Raw genomic sequence first — 17,867 nt, forward strand, 5'->3', positions numbered from 1 at the left:
CTCTTCAGCTCAAGGCTAGCGCTCTACCACTTGAGCCACAGCGCCACTTCCGGCTTTTTTCTTTTTGCTTATGTGGTGCTGAGGAATCAAACCCAGGGCCACAGGCATGCAAGGCAAGCGGGTCTACCACTGAGCCACCTTCCCAGCCCATAGACATAACTATTTTGACATTGCTAATTTCTTCTAATCTTTATGTTTTATTTATTTTTGCTTTATTTTATTTTTTCCAGTCCTGGAGGTTGAACTTAGGGCCTGGGTGCTGATCCTGAGATTTTTGCTTGAGCTACACCTTCACTTCCATCTTTTTTTGTGGTTAATTGGAGATAAGTCTCATAGATTTTCCTGACCAAGCCGTCTTAGAACTGCTTCATTCCTCAGATCTTGGCTTCCTGAGTAGCTAGTCTTACAGGTGGCTAAGAATTATATTTTTATGGCACAAAACATAGCCCTTCATCTTTGGGAAGTACAATTTTCTGTCATATTCTAAGCTCTGATACAATGAGCATTAGTAATGACACCTATGTCTATTTCCCCCTCTTTCTATCAGACCTCAGTTGCTTAAGGTGCCTTTGCCGCTATTCTGTCCAAGTAATTTATCTGTATTTTTAGTCTTACTTAACATGGGGTTTGGGTAGAAGTGTGCATTTTGTTCTCCTTGTTGCTTTTGTGAATTTTCTGGTGAAGTCCAGAATAGAAATTGACAACCTCTTACTATTTCTAAAAAGTCTCTAGTCTTTGTAAACATATAAAAGGACTGCCTACAATATTAAAGAAATGGTGATTTGATGTTTGTATAATGTACTGACAGGGTGGGACTGTGTTGGCCAGAGGTGAAAGTGTGTGTTCACACTGGCCAATTTGTTTCTCACACACACACAAAAAGTAATGAGCTGGCACTCAATTTCCTATGTTAACTGCTATTTAGTTAAAAGTAATTTGTTCAGCAACTGAGACTGAAAGATGAATGTTTACTAGACTGACAGACTACATTATAAAATGTCAAGCAATACCCAACATACTATTCTGATTACGTAAAAAAATTAGATTTTGTTACAAAAATAAGTCCTACTCCATGAAACAATGATCCTTAATTTAGCCCCTTTAATCACATCATTTTTTTCCTTCTTCATCATGTTGTTTATGAACATTAACAAGTATATTATGTATCCTTTTTGGTGTTTAAACTTTGTAAATTCCACTGAGGTTTTATTGGTAAAGTAGTAATGTGAAGCACAACAGAGTTTTATATATGTTTCCTATGGCATCACCTCATATTTTCCATTACCACTTCCTTCCCCTAGGACTCTGGTAAAGTCATGGAAACACATTGTATTACATTGTTCAGATTTCAAACTTCTACTCTTCAAATTATAATAACAGGTATTAGAAATATTTGAAATTTGGTATTAATAATCTAATTTAGAGGTCAGACCTAATTTTATTTGGCTTTATTACTATTTTTACTTAGGATTTTTATTAATATTTCAGCTCAACAAGCTAGTAAAAGGGTCATTAAAAGAGGTCAGATTAAAAAAAACCCTTGAGAAATGATACAAATTTTTGATAAAAAATTTCTACATGCTACTAAAAACACTTTTGTCCTGGAAGAATCAATTGGGTGCAGACTAAACAAATACTAAACAAATACTGGATGAAAAAAATCTGAATTAAACATAAAAAATGTAAATACAATTAAACATTATTAAGAGGAAGAATAGGGAAAACAACTGGACTAAGCAACAATCACAGAGCAAGAACTTTATTACCTTCAGGTCGATACTGTGCAACAATTGTGACAGCTTGGCCAGCATTTTTCAGAGCAGCTGCTGCCTGCTCATGACTGGCAGCTCTGAGGTCAACACTGTTCACCTGTAAACAAAACCCAATCTTAATCTGAGAGGCAATTATCACTTTGATTAGAATTTACAATGGTCTCTCACTTGTAGGCACAGATTAGCTGCAGTAACTTTTCTACAAAAATATAGGTGAAACAAGAGTATTGTCTATTGAAAGCAATTTCATGCACCAAAGATAATGTACTGATTTAAACAGAGTAAATATTAAATCTATCAGGAGACATGTTTTGAATAAAAGACTCTTCCCTAGGCAAAATAATTACTGAGGTGACCAATCCCATTCCAGATGAATAAGCAACTTAATACTTATTTCTGAAAAGTTCCTTAGTACGTATTGTAAGGTTCACCATTTTAAGAGATTGCACATTTTCCACTAAGACAAACCTATCACATTTATAGAGCCATTATACTTGAATATAATTAACTTTTAATATTTAATTTTCAAAAATTAAGAGCCAGTAATAGAATATAGTTGTCTTTAGGACATTTTTGGGGAGTACGGGGGGGCCTCATACTTGCTAGGCATTCTACACTGTGAGCAGTAGAAATGTTGTCTTAATCTACACTTCTTTCTTGCACAGTGCAGCCTCATACTCAGTCAGAGGTAGAGGTTAGGACTTTTTAGGTCTTTCTTGGAAGATCTTGAAAACCACCTAAGATGCAATTTACATTTCTGGAATGCTTTTCTTATCATATTCTTGCCACATTTATCTTTAGTTTGAGCAGTATTCTCTGATTTTTGTTACTGTTGACAAGTTAATGCTGAAAAGCACTGTCAATTCATAAGGTTTGCTTGTACATCGCAAATTCCTTTTTAAAATTAGCATTCATGAGTTATACAAGGATTGTTTTGACAATTCTAAACACACACACACACACACACACACACACACACACGCACACACAATATATCCTGATCAACCTCATTCTTTCTTATTCCTTTCCTCCCCACCCTCATTCTTAAAACACTTCCAACAGGTTTCTTTTTTTTTTTTTAAATGCATGCCAATTAACTATGTAGACAATGTTTATCCTCATTTACCTTCTGTTAGTCTGTGCCATTAGCACTGGTTCTCTCATCCACAGTTTTGAAATTCTTTTCTTTCTTCTTTTTATTGGTTGTATTAGAAATTAGTAGGCAAGCATGGTAGTACCAAGGCTTGTTGAGACACATCTCAGCAAACCCCCTCTTTTTAAAATTTTTTTTGTCGGTCATGGGGTTTGGGCGCCATCCCTCAGCTCTTCAGCTCAAGACTAGCGCTCTACCACTTGAGCCACAACACCACTTCTGGTTTTCTGGTGGTTTATTGAAGAGTCTTACTTTCTTGCATGGGCTGGCTTTGAACCGCTATCCTCAGATCTCAGCCTCCTGAGTAGCTAGGATTATAGGTATGAGCTACCCCTTTTTTGTTTTAGATATTCTAAAGTAGGGTCTTGAGTTGTTTTAGATATTTTAAAGGTAGGGTCTTGAGTTTTTGCCCATGCTAGCCTCCAACTGCAGTTCTTCTTATGGGCCCTGTAACTGAAATTATGACCCCATGTCTACGCATTAATTCAGATGAGGTCTCAATAACTATTTGCCTGGGCTGGTCTTGAACTGTGATTTGCCCAATCTCTTGCTTTTTGTAGCTGGAATTACAAATGTAAACACTCATGCCTGGCTTATATCACAAATTTTAAAGTTAAGAAAGTTTATCATAACATTTCTTTTTTTTTGGGGGGGGGGGGGGGTGTTGGTCCTGGCACTTGAACTCAGAGCTTAGGCACTATCCCTGAGCGTTTTTGCTCAAGCTTTTTTGGACTCCACAACTTGAGCCACAGCTCTAATTCTAGCTTTTTGGTGGTTAACTAGAGGTAAGAGTCTCACAATCTTTCCTATTGGCTGGCTTCAAATTGTGATCCTCAGACCTCAGCCTCCTGAATAGCTAGGATTAACAAGTGTGAGCCAACAGTGCTCTCTACCATATACTTATTAAATAAAAAACAAAACATGGATAGCGATTATGGTAAATAAAGGAATGACTCCTGTCTGAGCCATTTATTTGCTGTTATAGGCAATGTAACTTCGAAATTTTAATTTTGCCTTTGGAAAAATATGGCTTCTAAAAGCTTACTTCATGAAATATACAAAACTTCATCATTTCTCAATTCAAACAGCATTTTGAATTTCCACAAAGTAAACTAAATACTATTGAAATAATCTTACAATACAATTTAGAACATGTGAAAATAAGTTACCAAGAGGATCCATAAAAAAATCATGCACTATTAACTTATGAATATCGGAAAATAAAGCTATTATGTATAGAAAATAAAACAAGTATGCTTAGCGGAAAAACCTACATGTACTTATGAAGCTGTAGGTAATCAATACTTCATATCAAAACTGCTAAGGTAGTTTATAAAAAGAATTAATAAAAATGCCTAGGGGAAAATTATACTCTGATAATAAAATTTTAGTTTTTATTAAAAGATAGATCACAGCTATAGGTGATTATTCACACATTTGAGTGAAACTAGTTTTACACCTAAAAAGATATGTTCAAAAGTAACCAGAAAAAAAAACCAAACCATCAAGAAGAGACTTAAGGGGCTGGGAAGGTGGCTCGGTGGAAGAGTGCTTGCCTTACATGCATGAGGGCCCTGGGTTCGATTCCTCAGCACCACATAAGCAAAAAGAAAAAAGCCGGAAGTGGCGCTGTGGCTCAAGTGGTAGAGTGCTAGCCTTGAGCCGAAGAGCTGAGGGACAGCACTCAGGCCCAGAGTTCAGGCCCTATGACCGGACCCACCCCCCTTCCCCCCAAAAAAGGAAGAGACTTAAAAAAACAAAAAACAAAAAACCAGGGCTGGGAATGTGGCTCAGTGGTAAAGTGCTTGCCTCACATGCATGAAGCCCTGGGTTCGATTCCTCAGTACCACATACACAGAAAAAGCTGGAAGTGGCGATGTGACCCAAGTGATAAGAGTGCTAGCCTTGAGCAAAAGAAGCTCAGGGATGGTGCCCAGGCACTGAGTTCAAGCCCCAGGACTGGCAAAAACAAACAAAAATAAATAAATAAATTAAAAAAACAACAAAGAAGCCCAAACAGTATTTTCAAAGCATCCAGAGATAATAACTGCCAACCTAGAATTCTAGGTTTACAAGTGAGGGCAGAATAAAAATATGATTGTAATTAGCATAGGAACCATTGTTAAAAGAAGAGAGTTGGGGGGGGGGTGCAGCGGTTAGGGAGGTGGGGGAGGGAAGGGATAGTGGGAGAACAACAAGGGAGTGGGTAACAATGCTCGACAAGAAATCCCAGCAATCCCACTTTTGAGCATTTACCCAAATGATTTCAAACAAGACCACACTAAAGCTACCAGCATAACTATGTTTACTGCAGCATTATTTACTATAGCTAAGATATGGAACCAAGCCAGATGCCCCTCAGTAGATGACTGGATCAAGAAAATGTGGTATGTATACACAAAAGAATTCTATGCCTCCATCAGAAAGAATGACACTGCCCCATATGTTAGGAAATGGAAAGACTTGGAAAAAATTATATTAAGTGAAGTAAGCCAGGCCCAAAGAAACATAGGTCCCATGTTTTCCCTTATTTGCAAGAACTAGTATATGTCTGAGACAAGCAGAAACAGTCAGATAAGTTGATGTTAGGCGAAATGAACCCCAGGATAAAGACTCAAATGTTTTTTCTTTCTTGCTATTGTTTTTAACATATTTATAAGATATTTCTTTGTTGCTTTGAATGTGCCTCCCCCACTGTATAACCCGTTTTCACTGTATTTGATGTTGGTATAATTTGTGGAGGGGAAGGGAAAAAACAAATTGTTTAAATAGGGATACAGGTGGACCCATTGCAACAAAATGAACTTTACATCTTTGGCATGGTGAGGGGGTGGGGAGAAGGGAAGGGATGGTAAGGGGAAACAAAGGAGGAGGCAACAATGCTTGATAAGAAATGCATTCATTACCTTGCTCGTGTAATTGTAACCCCTCTGTACATTATTTTCACAATAAAAAAAAGAAATGTTCTCATTGCCTTACATACGTAACTGTAACCCCTCTGTACAACATATCTTCACAATAAAATTAAATTAAAATAAAAAACAGAGTGTTCTCATTCAGGCACATATACATTTGAGGAAAAGTTTTACTTTTTTCAATGACTAGGGAGCAGAGAGAGAAGTTACAAATGCTAAATTTTCTTCAATGAACAATATAAGCCTACATATATATACGTATATATGTATACACACATACAGTAACATAGTCATATACTTGAAAAAAATATATTTGAAAAATAACTGCTCAACTCAAATACAAATAGTGGTCCACTGAGAAACATGTAACTTATGAGAGTTATATACAAACAAAAATTGTACACTTTGCGAGTAAAGTATTAAAAAACACAAATGACTAAATTTAGGGATATAAAATGATCTTTAGATAACACCCAGAGCAGACAACAGATTAAAATATAAAATAAACTCAAGTAAAAACTTAAGTTTATAAAAACTGACCCCTTGTAAGAAAGCCAAGTAGTCAAAGAAAATCTACCATATGAAGCAATGTTATTGCAGTAAAGTGGTATGATAACCAGGTATACACATACTTTAGGATAAACTTTGCTTTTAATAATTAACAGGTCATATCCTACCGATATAATCCGATCTCCTTTTCTGAGCTCTCCACTTAGATCAGCAGGTCCTCCAGCCAAGATAAAGGAAATAAATATTCCTTCTCCATCTTCACCTCCTACAATGTTGAAACCAAGGCCTGTTGAGCCACGGTGAAGAACAACTTTCCTAGGTTCCCTAAAAATTAAAAAAAAAAATTAAATACCTTGGCAATTTTATTTAGAACTTGATAATTTATCAGTCTCAATTAGGGATTGGGAGGAGACTGGGATAGGACTGCTTAATGGTTATAGAATCTTTGAGAGATAATGAAAAGATTCTGGAAATAGCCAGTGGTCAACAGTAGCACAATACTTCGAATATATTTAATAACTAAACTTTACACTAGAAAATGGTTAAAATATCCATCTCATTATATATTTACTACAAATGAACTTGAGATGTACACATTAAATGTATAACATTTATGGTATATGAATAATATCCTAAAAAAACTATTAAGTGTATACTCTTTTCTTGGGATATGATTGGTTAATGTGGAAAAACTTTTGAAAGACTGCTTAGGGTCAAGTTGTGAATTTAACAATGCCTATACAAAGACTTTTGTATTTAATTATCTCACCATAGGAGTGATTATCAAAGGGAGTGGTACAATGCACATTATTTTAAAAAGATATAACCACTAGCCAACCCACCGAATATTCATGGAACAGTTTGGAAACTGATTAGATGTGTTGTGTGATACTTAAAAGTCCAATATAATACTCTAGACAAAAGATATGTAGTAAAAAGGATAGAGATGGAAATAAAGAGACAGAAACAACTTCTTTTTTAGTTTGTAGAATATGTAGAAACTAAAGACCAGATAAACCATTAACTTTTTCTCTATATTTCTAGAAATAGGAACTATTAAGCAAACAAAAATAAATGGTCATGGAAGATTTGTCTAGAAGTACTGCCTAACAAGACTGTTTCTCAAAAACAGACCTGAGTAGTTACTCTCTCTCTTTTTTGGCACCAGTACTAGAGCGTGGGGCCTTGAGCTTTCACTTATGGCTTACGGCTATTGCTCTACCACTTGAGCTATACCTCTACTTCCAGCTTTTTGCTGGTTAAGTGGACATAAAGAATCTCTAAAATTTGTCTGCATGGGCTGACTTAACTGTATAATCCTGAGATCTTAGCCTCCTCTGTATAGATAGAAGTATAGGTGGAGCCACCAGCAAGTAGATCAAGAAAACTATTCTTTTTGCTAATTTTCATTCCAAATCCAATTCCTGAGCATCTAGTTGGTATTCAACATTGCTAATCCTGAGAAAAAAGATAAATAATCCTATATTTAAAGAATCACTGCCTAGAGTTAGAAGTCTGACAAGAAAAATAATAATTATCATAAATAGAAAGGTTCAAAAACAATAAAACTATAAGGATACAATTAATAAAAACAGATTAGCTGGGATACATATAATGTTACATGCTATAATATAAAAGACCTGGACAAATTATGAAACAAACTATACAATGTCTTACTGCTGTCTTGATAATGTGGGAAAAAATCTGTAACATTTTTTCACTGATTATTTTCCAGCTCATTAGAATTCTTTGGGGACCAAAAAGACGTATAAATGCCACATCTCCAGCTGCACAACTATACTTTTCATCTTAGTTCTAAGAACAGTTATTAAAACTTTAACACAGAAAAGCAATGTTTAAAAAAAGAGTTGAAAGCAAGTGCTCAGGGACAATGCCCAGGCCTTGAGTTCAATCCTCTTTGAAAACCAACTGGGACAAGCCATCCCAGCCACGAGCACCTAGACTCAGCCAGTCTGGGGAAGAAGGGAACACGGACAGGAGTAAGAGGAGATGATGTCACATCAGCTACTTTGTGCCTGCCCTTTCAAAATTAACCAGAGCCGGGAGGTCAGTAGAAGTAAGAAGCCTGCCCATCCAATGTCTATACCTGTCTACCTATTAACTGAACAGGATATTCTTGCCTTTGTCACCTGACTTTCTCTACCTAGTCGCCAGATGTTAGAAGTAGCTAAGGACATTTCTACCAACATTTTTCAGCCCCAAGTCCTTCCTCTTGCCATTTATTTGCTCTCTAGTATTTTTTTCCAGCCCCTCAATGCTCATGAGACTTCTCCAGACTTCACCTAAGGACTCACGCCACCAAGGGACAGCTGCTGCTCACTGCCTTCTCTGGGAGGGGGCCAAATTCCAGCCTTTTACCCCTATTGTCGACGCCCCTTGTCAGCAGGAAGTAGCCGAGAGAATCCGAGCCCTATTTCATGATTATTAAAAGGCTGGAATGTAAGGTCCGCCCCTGGATGGTGAGCAGACTCCACCCTCCTCGCAGCAAAGTCTCCACCCAGTACCTGCGTTACCTAGGCAACTGGGACACATGGAAGAGGTCACATCTGCATCCGCTGAGGTCACATCTGAATTTGATGTGGCCACACCTTTCTCCGCCTATACCCTAGATAAGGCCGAGCCCAGGCCCAGATGCTCTCTCTCTGCTCTTTTCTAGTTCTTTCTTAGCTCTTCTCTTTCCCAGCTCTCTCTCTTTCCCAGCTCTCCCGGCTCTCTTTCCCAGGCCTTTCCCCACCACGTGGAGGACCAAGATGGCCTGGTGCCTACCCCTTACCCGAAAAAAAGAATAGTTGAAATGTTTTATAATGTAAATAGTTTTTCATGTCGGCCTCTACAATGAAAATTCCTACACTAAAAAAGGTTTAGGAGGGGCTGGGAAGGTGGCTCAGTGGTAGAGCGCTTGCCTTGCATGCCTGAGGCCCTGGGTTTGATTCCTCAGCACCACATAAGCAAAAAGAAAAAAGCCAGAAGTGACGCTGTGGCTCAAGAGGTAGAGTGCTAGCCTTGAACTGAAGAGCTGAGGGACAGCGCCCAGGCCCAGAGTTCAGGCACACTACCGGACCCCCGCCCCCCAAAAAAGGTTTAAGAATTCATCAAATTAAAAAAAAAATTTAGTCCTAAAATTGTGGCTAACTTGGCTGATGAAAATTCCATTTACTATTCAAATTAATATTTAACAATCCATTTAATCTTTTTTAAGAAGATCAGTGTTAAATTCCTTACCTAGTAATTTCATCATCTCCAAGCACTGCTTTAGAAACAGGTGAGTATCTGTTTGGTGATGCTGGTGCCTGGCCCAGGTAGGAAGATGGGCTAACATGGTTATCAACAAGCTGAGAAGAAGCTTCAAAAAAATAAAATGGAAAAAAATGAAATGAAATACGCCATCCAGTAGTTCTCATAGAAACTTCAAAGTTAAAAGTACAGTTCACATTCACTAATGTAGGTATCAGAATTTGGTTAGAGAAGATTTATCAGCCGAAAAACTAAAAAAGCTCAATTTCAATTACAAACTAGATATTATCTAATTCAGACATTTAGATCAATAAAACAAATTTATCCAATTTACTTTGAGAAAATACAACTTAGAAAGGAATTTTACATGTTTGTACAATGAAATCCAAGAAAAAATTTAACAGATTATCATAGAAAAGTCTTAGATAAGCAATTTGAAATTCAATAATTGTTCTGAAAACTCATCTTTGCAGACTTTCAGAAAAGAGTATACACTAGAGAACAGACTTATAATCCCCTCAAACTCCTCCCTGGAAATCCATGTTGGAAAGAGAATAAATACTACTACTTCTACTATTATTAACTACTACTACTACTACTACTCCTACTACTACTACTACTACTGGGACTTAAACTCAGGGCCACGGTGCTGGCTTTAAGCTTCTTTTGCTCAAGGACAGTGCTCTATTCACTTGAACCACAGCTCCACTTTTGGCTTTTTGTTGTTGTTTTTGCTTTATTGGGAGATAAGATGCTCATGGAGTTTCCTGTCTGAGTTGGCTTTGAACTGCAATCCTCAGATCTCAGACTCCTGAGTAGCTAAAATTACAGGTGTGAGCTACCAGCACCTGGCCAAACACATTTTTCAGAGACCCAAAAGGCATGAAGAAGATACACTGAATATTAACCATGGCTTTCCACAGTAGTGAAAAAGTAGATGCCTTTAAAACTTTTCCATTTGCTTCTCATTTTTCAATGAGTATTGAAAAGTACTTTTAAAGTACAAGTATTACTTTTGCTTTAAAAATGTAATAGGTTTAATTTTAAATGTTTGAGAAAAGTATACATATTAAAGAATAGTAAATAATGAAAACCAGAAGCTTAAAATAGGTACCAAAAAAACAAAAAATCTAGATCTGCAAATCAGCTCAGAATTGTCAGCCCAAAGGGTAGAACTATTTATTCTTTTTAACATACTATAAAAAGAGTGGAAAGGCTAGAAAAAAGTTAAAAAATTTAAAAAAAGAAATAAGCAAAACCTATTGGAGTTCATTCAATAATAATCATCATATATTACAGAATTACAATGTTATTCCTGAACATGCTTTCCAAAGACCTACAAAATACTTTAGTTGCAGCTTATAAAGGCATAACGTATTTGAATTACCTGAATAATTACCAAAATACAGAGAATGTAATATTTAAATTTCTTGATGCTTTATGATAAAGTTGCTGGACAATTAATCAAGAAATTCCACCAAATGCTCAAAACAGGTAATGTTATATTTTTTCTGTCCTATCTGGACTGCTCCTTTATTCAACAGAATCTTTTAGAACATGTAAACTCACATCCAAGACCTACTATTTAGGGTCAACAGGGACTAAATACTAATGCTCATATGAAAGAAATGATAGCCCAAAAGGAAGATCAGATTAAAACAATGCTATTTTTACATTAAACTCTCAATAATTATAGGACAGAGTCCAAGTCGGGGTACCAAATGACCCAAGACTTGTAAAATTTGAGAGGAAAAGAAATACAAGACCATCAAGTCAGAGGGAAAAACTTAGGGACCAAATCCTAAGTTTAATAAGGCCTTTTTGCTGAAAAGAATGCAAATTAAGTGAGAAGACATGCAATGCAAAATTATTTAATATTTTATGTCAGACAAATTATGTTCTTATTTAGTTCCAATAAATCTGTTTTTTTGTTTATGGGTACAATAGTTTCATGATTATATTTTTATCATCTTGTTTTGGTTGCAACTATGAGCTATACCTGTTTACCTACTGTGATTCTGAGATAATATATGTGTTATCCCCCTACTAGTATCAGGGCTTGAACTCAGAACTCTTCAGTGACATATATAGCCTAAAGAATGGAAGACGATCTTTTGCTAGTTAAACCTCTGACAAGTGTCTAATTACCAGAATATACAAAGAATTGAAAGACTAAATCCCCAAAGAATCTATAATCTAATTAATAGGCAAAGAAGCTAAGCAGATATTTCTCAAAAGTACAGTGGCCAATAAATACATGAAGAATGCTCAACATCCTTGGTCATAAAGAAAATGCAAATCAGAACAACACTCAGGCACTGGTGGCTCATGCCTGCAATCCTAGCTACTTAGAAGGCTGAAGGACTGCAGTTCAAAGCCAGACTGGGCAGAAGTCCATGAGACTCTGTTATCCAATTAGCCAATAAAAAGCTGAAGTGGAGGTGTGGCTCAAGTGGTACAGTGCCAACCTTGAATAAAATGCCAAGCAAGAGCTCTGAGTTAGGTGGCAGTACTGGAACAAAAACCAAATCAAACAAAACAACACCGAGAGTTCCATTTCACACCAGTCAAATGGTCATCATCAAGAATATAAGAATATCGGGCTGGGAAGTTGGCTCAGTGGTAGAGCGCTTGCCTTGCATGCTCGAGGCCCTGGGTTCGATTCCTCAGCACCACATAAGCAAAAAGAAAAAAAGCCTGAAGTGGCGCTGTGGCTCAAGTGGTAGAGTGCTAGCCTTGAGCTGAAGAACTGAGGGACAGCGCCCAGGCCCAGAGTTCAGGCCCCACGACCGGACCCCCCAAAAAAAAAAAAAAAGAATATAAGAATATGAACAATAAAAAATGCCACTTTGGCCGGGGGAGGGGGAGTGAAATGGGAAGGGATGGGAAAGGGAAACAGAGGCGGAGGCAACAATGCTTGATAAGAAATGTACTCATTATCTTGCCCATGTAATTGTAACCCCTATTTACACACACACACACACACACACACACACACACACACACACACACACAAAATATACAGTGAAAAATAAAACAACAACAACAACAAATGCTAGTGAGGTTTCATGGAGGAAAAGGAAGCCTAACATAAAGCTGGTGGAGGTTCTCCCCAAAACTAAAAACAGAATTAACACTATGATCCAGGGATACAATTCTTGGGCATTTATCCAAAAGATAGCAAGTCAAGATTCAATAGAGGTATCTGTATAACCATGTTCACTACAGCACTATTCACAAATTGTGGAAACAGCCCAGATGCCCTACAACAGATGAATAGATGAAGAAACTGTGATAAGCTGGGCGCTGGTGGCTCAGGCTTATAATCCTAGCAACTCAAGAGGCTGAGAACTGAGGATCATGGTTCAAAACCAACCTAGGCAGGAAAGTCTGTGAGACTCCTATCTCCTTGCACAACTATTTGACTTAAAAAGGAATTTTGAGTAAGAAACAGGTTATTCTCTTTGATTCAAATAATTTTTATTTTATTTATTTTTGTTGGTAATGGGGCCTGAACTCTGGGCCTGGGCGCTGTCCCTCAGCTGAAGAGCTAGTGATCTACCACCTGAGCCACAACACCACTTTCTGCTTTTTCTGCTTAGTGGTGCTGAGGAATAGAACATAGGGCCTCATGCTTGCAAGGCAAATACTCAGCCACCGTCCCAGCCTCCTGATCCAAATAATTTTAAGACACAATTTCTGTCCATTAGAAAGGCTGGATACTATTAAGAAAATGATTCATTTACACCTGGGTAATAAATCAATGAGCAGATAAATAAAGATGTATGAGGACAGTAAATAGATTTCAAAATGTAATTTATATTTAATTTATATTGATCTGTGATAGCAACAAATCTTAGTAAGTTTTAAAATTAGGAACAGTGCCATATTAAAAAAACAATTTTGAAAAGAAACACTTAAAAACAGATCTCAAAGAGTACCTTTAAGATCTTTGTTATTCTTTAATATTAATTCAATTCATAACACCAATATAGTTTTCTATTTCAACTAAGAAAAACTCATTCATACATATTTAAATGTTTTGGGATATTAACATATTAAAAAGATTCTCAGGTAGATAAGAATCTTAAAAGTACATAAGTATTTTAATAACAATTTAATTTTATGCAAAACTAGATTGCACACAAATATAGTTAAGCAATATACTAAGAGCCTTAAATATATGTATCTGTTAACATATAGTTGAGACTATAGAAAATTCTTTCAAGTCCTAAAAATATTTAAAATTGGTTTCTTAAAATGCAGTCTAAGAACCAGTATAAGAAGCATCAGAATTAGCCTGCTTGTTAATAGAATAAACTACTTGTTTATTTCTGTGCTCAAGCTCCAAACTACTAGATAAAAACGAAACTGTGAATGCCTTGCAAATACTCTTAGATGACTGTTATTTTCATAAAAGCTTGAGAATCAATGCTTTAAATGTTAAACAGTAGAGGTAAAAAAGAATCTTACCTTCTCATAATGAAATTTTGACTTAGACTTTTAGAAATGATTAAATATTTAGTAGTTCTTTTAAAGTACTTTTATGTTGTTAAACTTTTTCTCTTATATTGGGACATTAAAGTACATGTCATCTAAAGAAATAAGATAAATTTAAACAAACTTACAGTTGGTGATATCAGGTGGCACATAGCTATCATTCATATACACACTTGTCGGTTTCGCTACTTTCAAAAAAACACAGTCAGATGTGTTCTTTAAGGCGGTTACTGCTTCTTCGTGAGTAACATCCTCTAAGCACACACTATTTACCTGGAAAAAAAATCCCCAGAAGATATGAATTTTAAAGACCTTTCATTCTTGGTTATAAACAATTACATCAAAAAATTGGGTAAATAATGTGTGTAGAAAAAAAGGAAAATAAAGGTGTGTGGGAAGAAAATACTCATTTTTATTGTCTGTGATATCAGTTGTTTCTGTATATATTGACCATTTTTCTGTATCTATAATGAAGTACTACTGACTTTTAGGTAGTGATACTGTACTCAACAACTTTGTTGAACATTTAAGTGCTAGTAGTAGGTTCCTTAGAATTTTCTATACAAATATAGCATCATCTATTTCTTCTTTAGATTATATGTTGCTAAGGACAGAACCCAAGGACCTTTTGCATGCTACACAAAGAGTTTAATCACTGACCTATATCCCCATTCCTTTTCCTTTTATTTGGAATAGCTTTCCTTTTTTGATTCTCATGGCTCTAGCAGTATACTACTGAATGAAATTAATACTTTTTGTCCTTAAAGGAATTTGTTAATTTGATCTAGATTATTTAGTATGTTGGTATAAGACATAGTATTCTCTTATATTTCCTTCTTCCTTCTTATTTTTTTTTTTAAGTTTAAGTCTTCTTTCTTGGATAGTCTAGCAAAGGCTTCTCTGATGTTTTATAAGTACCAAGTTTTGTTTCTTTTCTTTTTTCTAGTCTCTCACTTATTTCTGCTTTAGTCTTAGCTATATTTTCTTCCTCCTGCTTGCTTTAGGTTTAGAATGTTCTGGTAATTTTTTAATAAAGAAATGAAGTATTCTTGTTTTAAATCACAGTGTACTAAAATAGTAGTTTTCATTATTTTTATTTTTAGACTTCTATTAGCTTATTTTAGTTATGTGGGGGAGAGAAGATTTCATTGCTACATCTCCACACGTTTCCACTGTGTTTTATGGATCTACACTATGCAAAATAAAGTCTGTCTATGTATTGCTCCTTTGGTGGCCTGCCATAAACCATCCATCTTGGTATTCATAATCTTGTAAAAATTCCTTCCTAGGTGGATTTTTTTTAAATTTAAATTTGAGACAAGGCCTGTAAACTAGGCTGGTCTTGAATTTGTGGTCCTCATATCTCAGCTTCTTGAGTGCTGGGATTGAAAGTATGCATTCAAATCTAGTTGTGAATCTTGGTTGGCTAAAAGTCAGGCTATGAGATACAGTAACTGAGCTCTAGACAATGAGAAGGTTGATAAATGTCATACATTGGAGTTTATCAACTTGGAAAGGTAATTCTTAGAACCTACCACTACTGATCAGATACCATACTTAATTATGAGTAATCACTAAAGAATTAAAACATCTGGCTGTAGTTGAGCTCACCACTGATAGGGGACACCATTTGCCCACCATATGTATGTATAAGTCAACTTGGAAATAGATTGTTTTGTCCTAGGTAAACTGACATTATGTGGTATGGAGATGACTTGTCCCAGGTAAGCATTACATAATTAGCAGAACCATAAGCAAACACATGAATATTGTTGTTTTAGCCATTTAAATTTGTTTTTCTTATAAACTACTAGATAATATAGAGCAAATAAAATTTACAGAAAGAGTTAATGTGTAGTGGTGTGACTAAAAGAGGATGATCACCCAAGTTTTAGACTTAAGCAAAGTTATTTGACGATTGATCAGAGTACTGACCCACAGTTTAAAAAATACTACCTTGGGAGTGAGCATTGAGAAAGCAGAGAATATGTACAAGGCATGAGTTCTCGATCACTTTAATGTCAAGTATGCTAGGGTGTTAAGGAAGCACCAGGAAAGGAAAAAAAGAAGTGGCTAGTGAGGTAAGAAAAATACCAAGTTAGAGGGTGTTAGTCAAAGTGAAGAAAGTGTTTGGAGAAGAAAGAAGGCATGTCAAATTCCAGGTATGACAATTAAGATGAAAACTGAAAATTCCCTAATTGCAGTTTAATCGTAAGATCAAAAGCTACACTAGACTCAAGATAAAACCAGTCTTCCTGCTTTAATAAATCAGTACAGGTTGCTGGCCCTCTATTGACAAGTCTGGCTCTGGAGAAAGCACAAAGGAAAGCATGGTAACCATCAAATTAAAAAATAAAAGTGAGAAATCGAGTGGTTTAGACTATGTGTATGAACACGTGTGTGTAGGTGGTGATGGTGAAAAGGTGTTGTTTGTAGCCTGGGGAAAGGGTAGCAATTATAGCTGTGAGAGAATAAGTTAGAGAAAAGTAGACCAAGTTCTGCTCATTCTTTTCCCCATCACCTTAAAAAATTCAGTCTCTTTGCTGCAATGATTGGAGGTACTAGAGAAAATGCAGAAAAATGCAACCTTTATATATTGTTAACAAGACCATATAGTTTAACACTTGGAAAATGATAGAATGTAGAATTTTTTAAAAAATAATACTAATTGAACACCCAATGATCCAATAAATTATGTTCTCCATAACACACAGCAGTTCTTTAGTATAATTATTGTAACACCAAAAAAGTGGAAATAAATTGCCACCAAACCAGTGTAGGCTATTCAAATTCCAGCTTTCTCCTATTTATTTATTTAGGCTCAGATGAAATGCTGTGACACAGAACATGAGAGCTGGTTACCCTATCAACTGCCCAGAGAATCTGGGTCACACAATCCAAAAATTGGGATAGTTAACCTATACAAGGAGGCAGACCATAACAAAACAATACACACGGAGACAAAAAGGGGTCAGGAAATAAATCCTTCCCCCACCCCACTTGATGCCTAGAGGACTATTCTATATAATAAGCAATATTCTACATTTTCTTATGAAATTATAGCCAGCTCAGAAACATTTTACCTTGTATTGGCTTTCCTTCATTCTTTGCCTCACTTTTTCATTTTCACTGACTCTAGCTTCCAGATCACACCTACCAATAACACCATAACGTATTAGACTTTCTTCAGGTTATTTTTCTAGGGAACATGAGCTAAGGCAATTATTGATGAAATCTGGATAAATCATGATATGGTCAAAGTGCAATATTACATAAAGGTAAAATGCATGAGTTTTAGCTCTAGGCAAAAGTAAGGCTATTTCTCAACTAACAATATTGAGTGATAAAAGTATTAAAAGACTATATACAGTACATTATATTTAAAATTTAAACAAGCAATACTAAGTAAAATAGGCATATATGTGTATTTTTTGGCATTACTAGGGTTTAAATTTAGGGTCTTGTGCTTGGTTGGCTAGTGCTCTACCACGCTAACAAGACTTTCAGCCCTGTTTTTTGCTGGTTAGACTGGAAATAAGAGTCTCATGGAGTTTTCTGCCCAGATTGGTTTTCAACTGAGATCCTCTAAATCCCAGCCTCTCAAGTAGCTAGGATTACAGTTATAATCCATTGAACCCAGCATGATTAAACCATTTTTTTTTTTTTTTGCTGGTCCCTGGGGCTTGAATTCAGGGTCTGAGTGCTTTTCCTATGCTTCTTTTGCTCAAGGATGGGGCTCTACCACTTGAGTCGCAGCTCCAC

General features: G+C 36.1%; 1 protein-coding gene across 8 annotated transcripts in view; it reads right to left on the reverse strand.

Annotated features, from left to right (window-relative positions):
• The window catches only part of Dlg1 (discs large MAGUK scaffold protein 1), a 204,709-nt gene that overhangs the window by 57,560 nt on the left and 129,282 nt on the right, over positions 1-17,867 (reverse strand). For all 8 annotated transcript variants that reach the window (XM_042669937.1, XM_042669944.1, XM_042669962.1 and 5 more), the window contains 4 exons: positions 14,234-14,378; positions 9,594-9,714; positions 6,518-6,674; positions 1,767-1,869 (listed from right to left, as the gene is read on the reverse strand). In XM_042669937.1, coding sequence (XP_042525871.1) covers positions 1,767-1,869; positions 6,518-6,674; positions 9,594-9,714; positions 14,234-14,378 — 526 coding nt within the window. The remainder of the gene's footprint in view (positions 1-1,766; positions 1,870-6,517; positions 6,675-9,593; positions 9,715-14,233; positions 14,379-17,867) is intronic.

The sequence above is a fragment of the Dipodomys spectabilis genome, unplaced genomic scaffold, assembly GCF_019054845.1.
Source record: "Dipodomys spectabilis isolate Male_0828 unplaced genomic scaffold, ASM1905484v1 ptg000017l, whole genome shotgun sequence".
Taxonomy (NCBI): Eukaryota; Metazoa; Chordata; class Mammalia; order Rodentia; family Heteromyidae; genus Dipodomys; species Dipodomys spectabilis.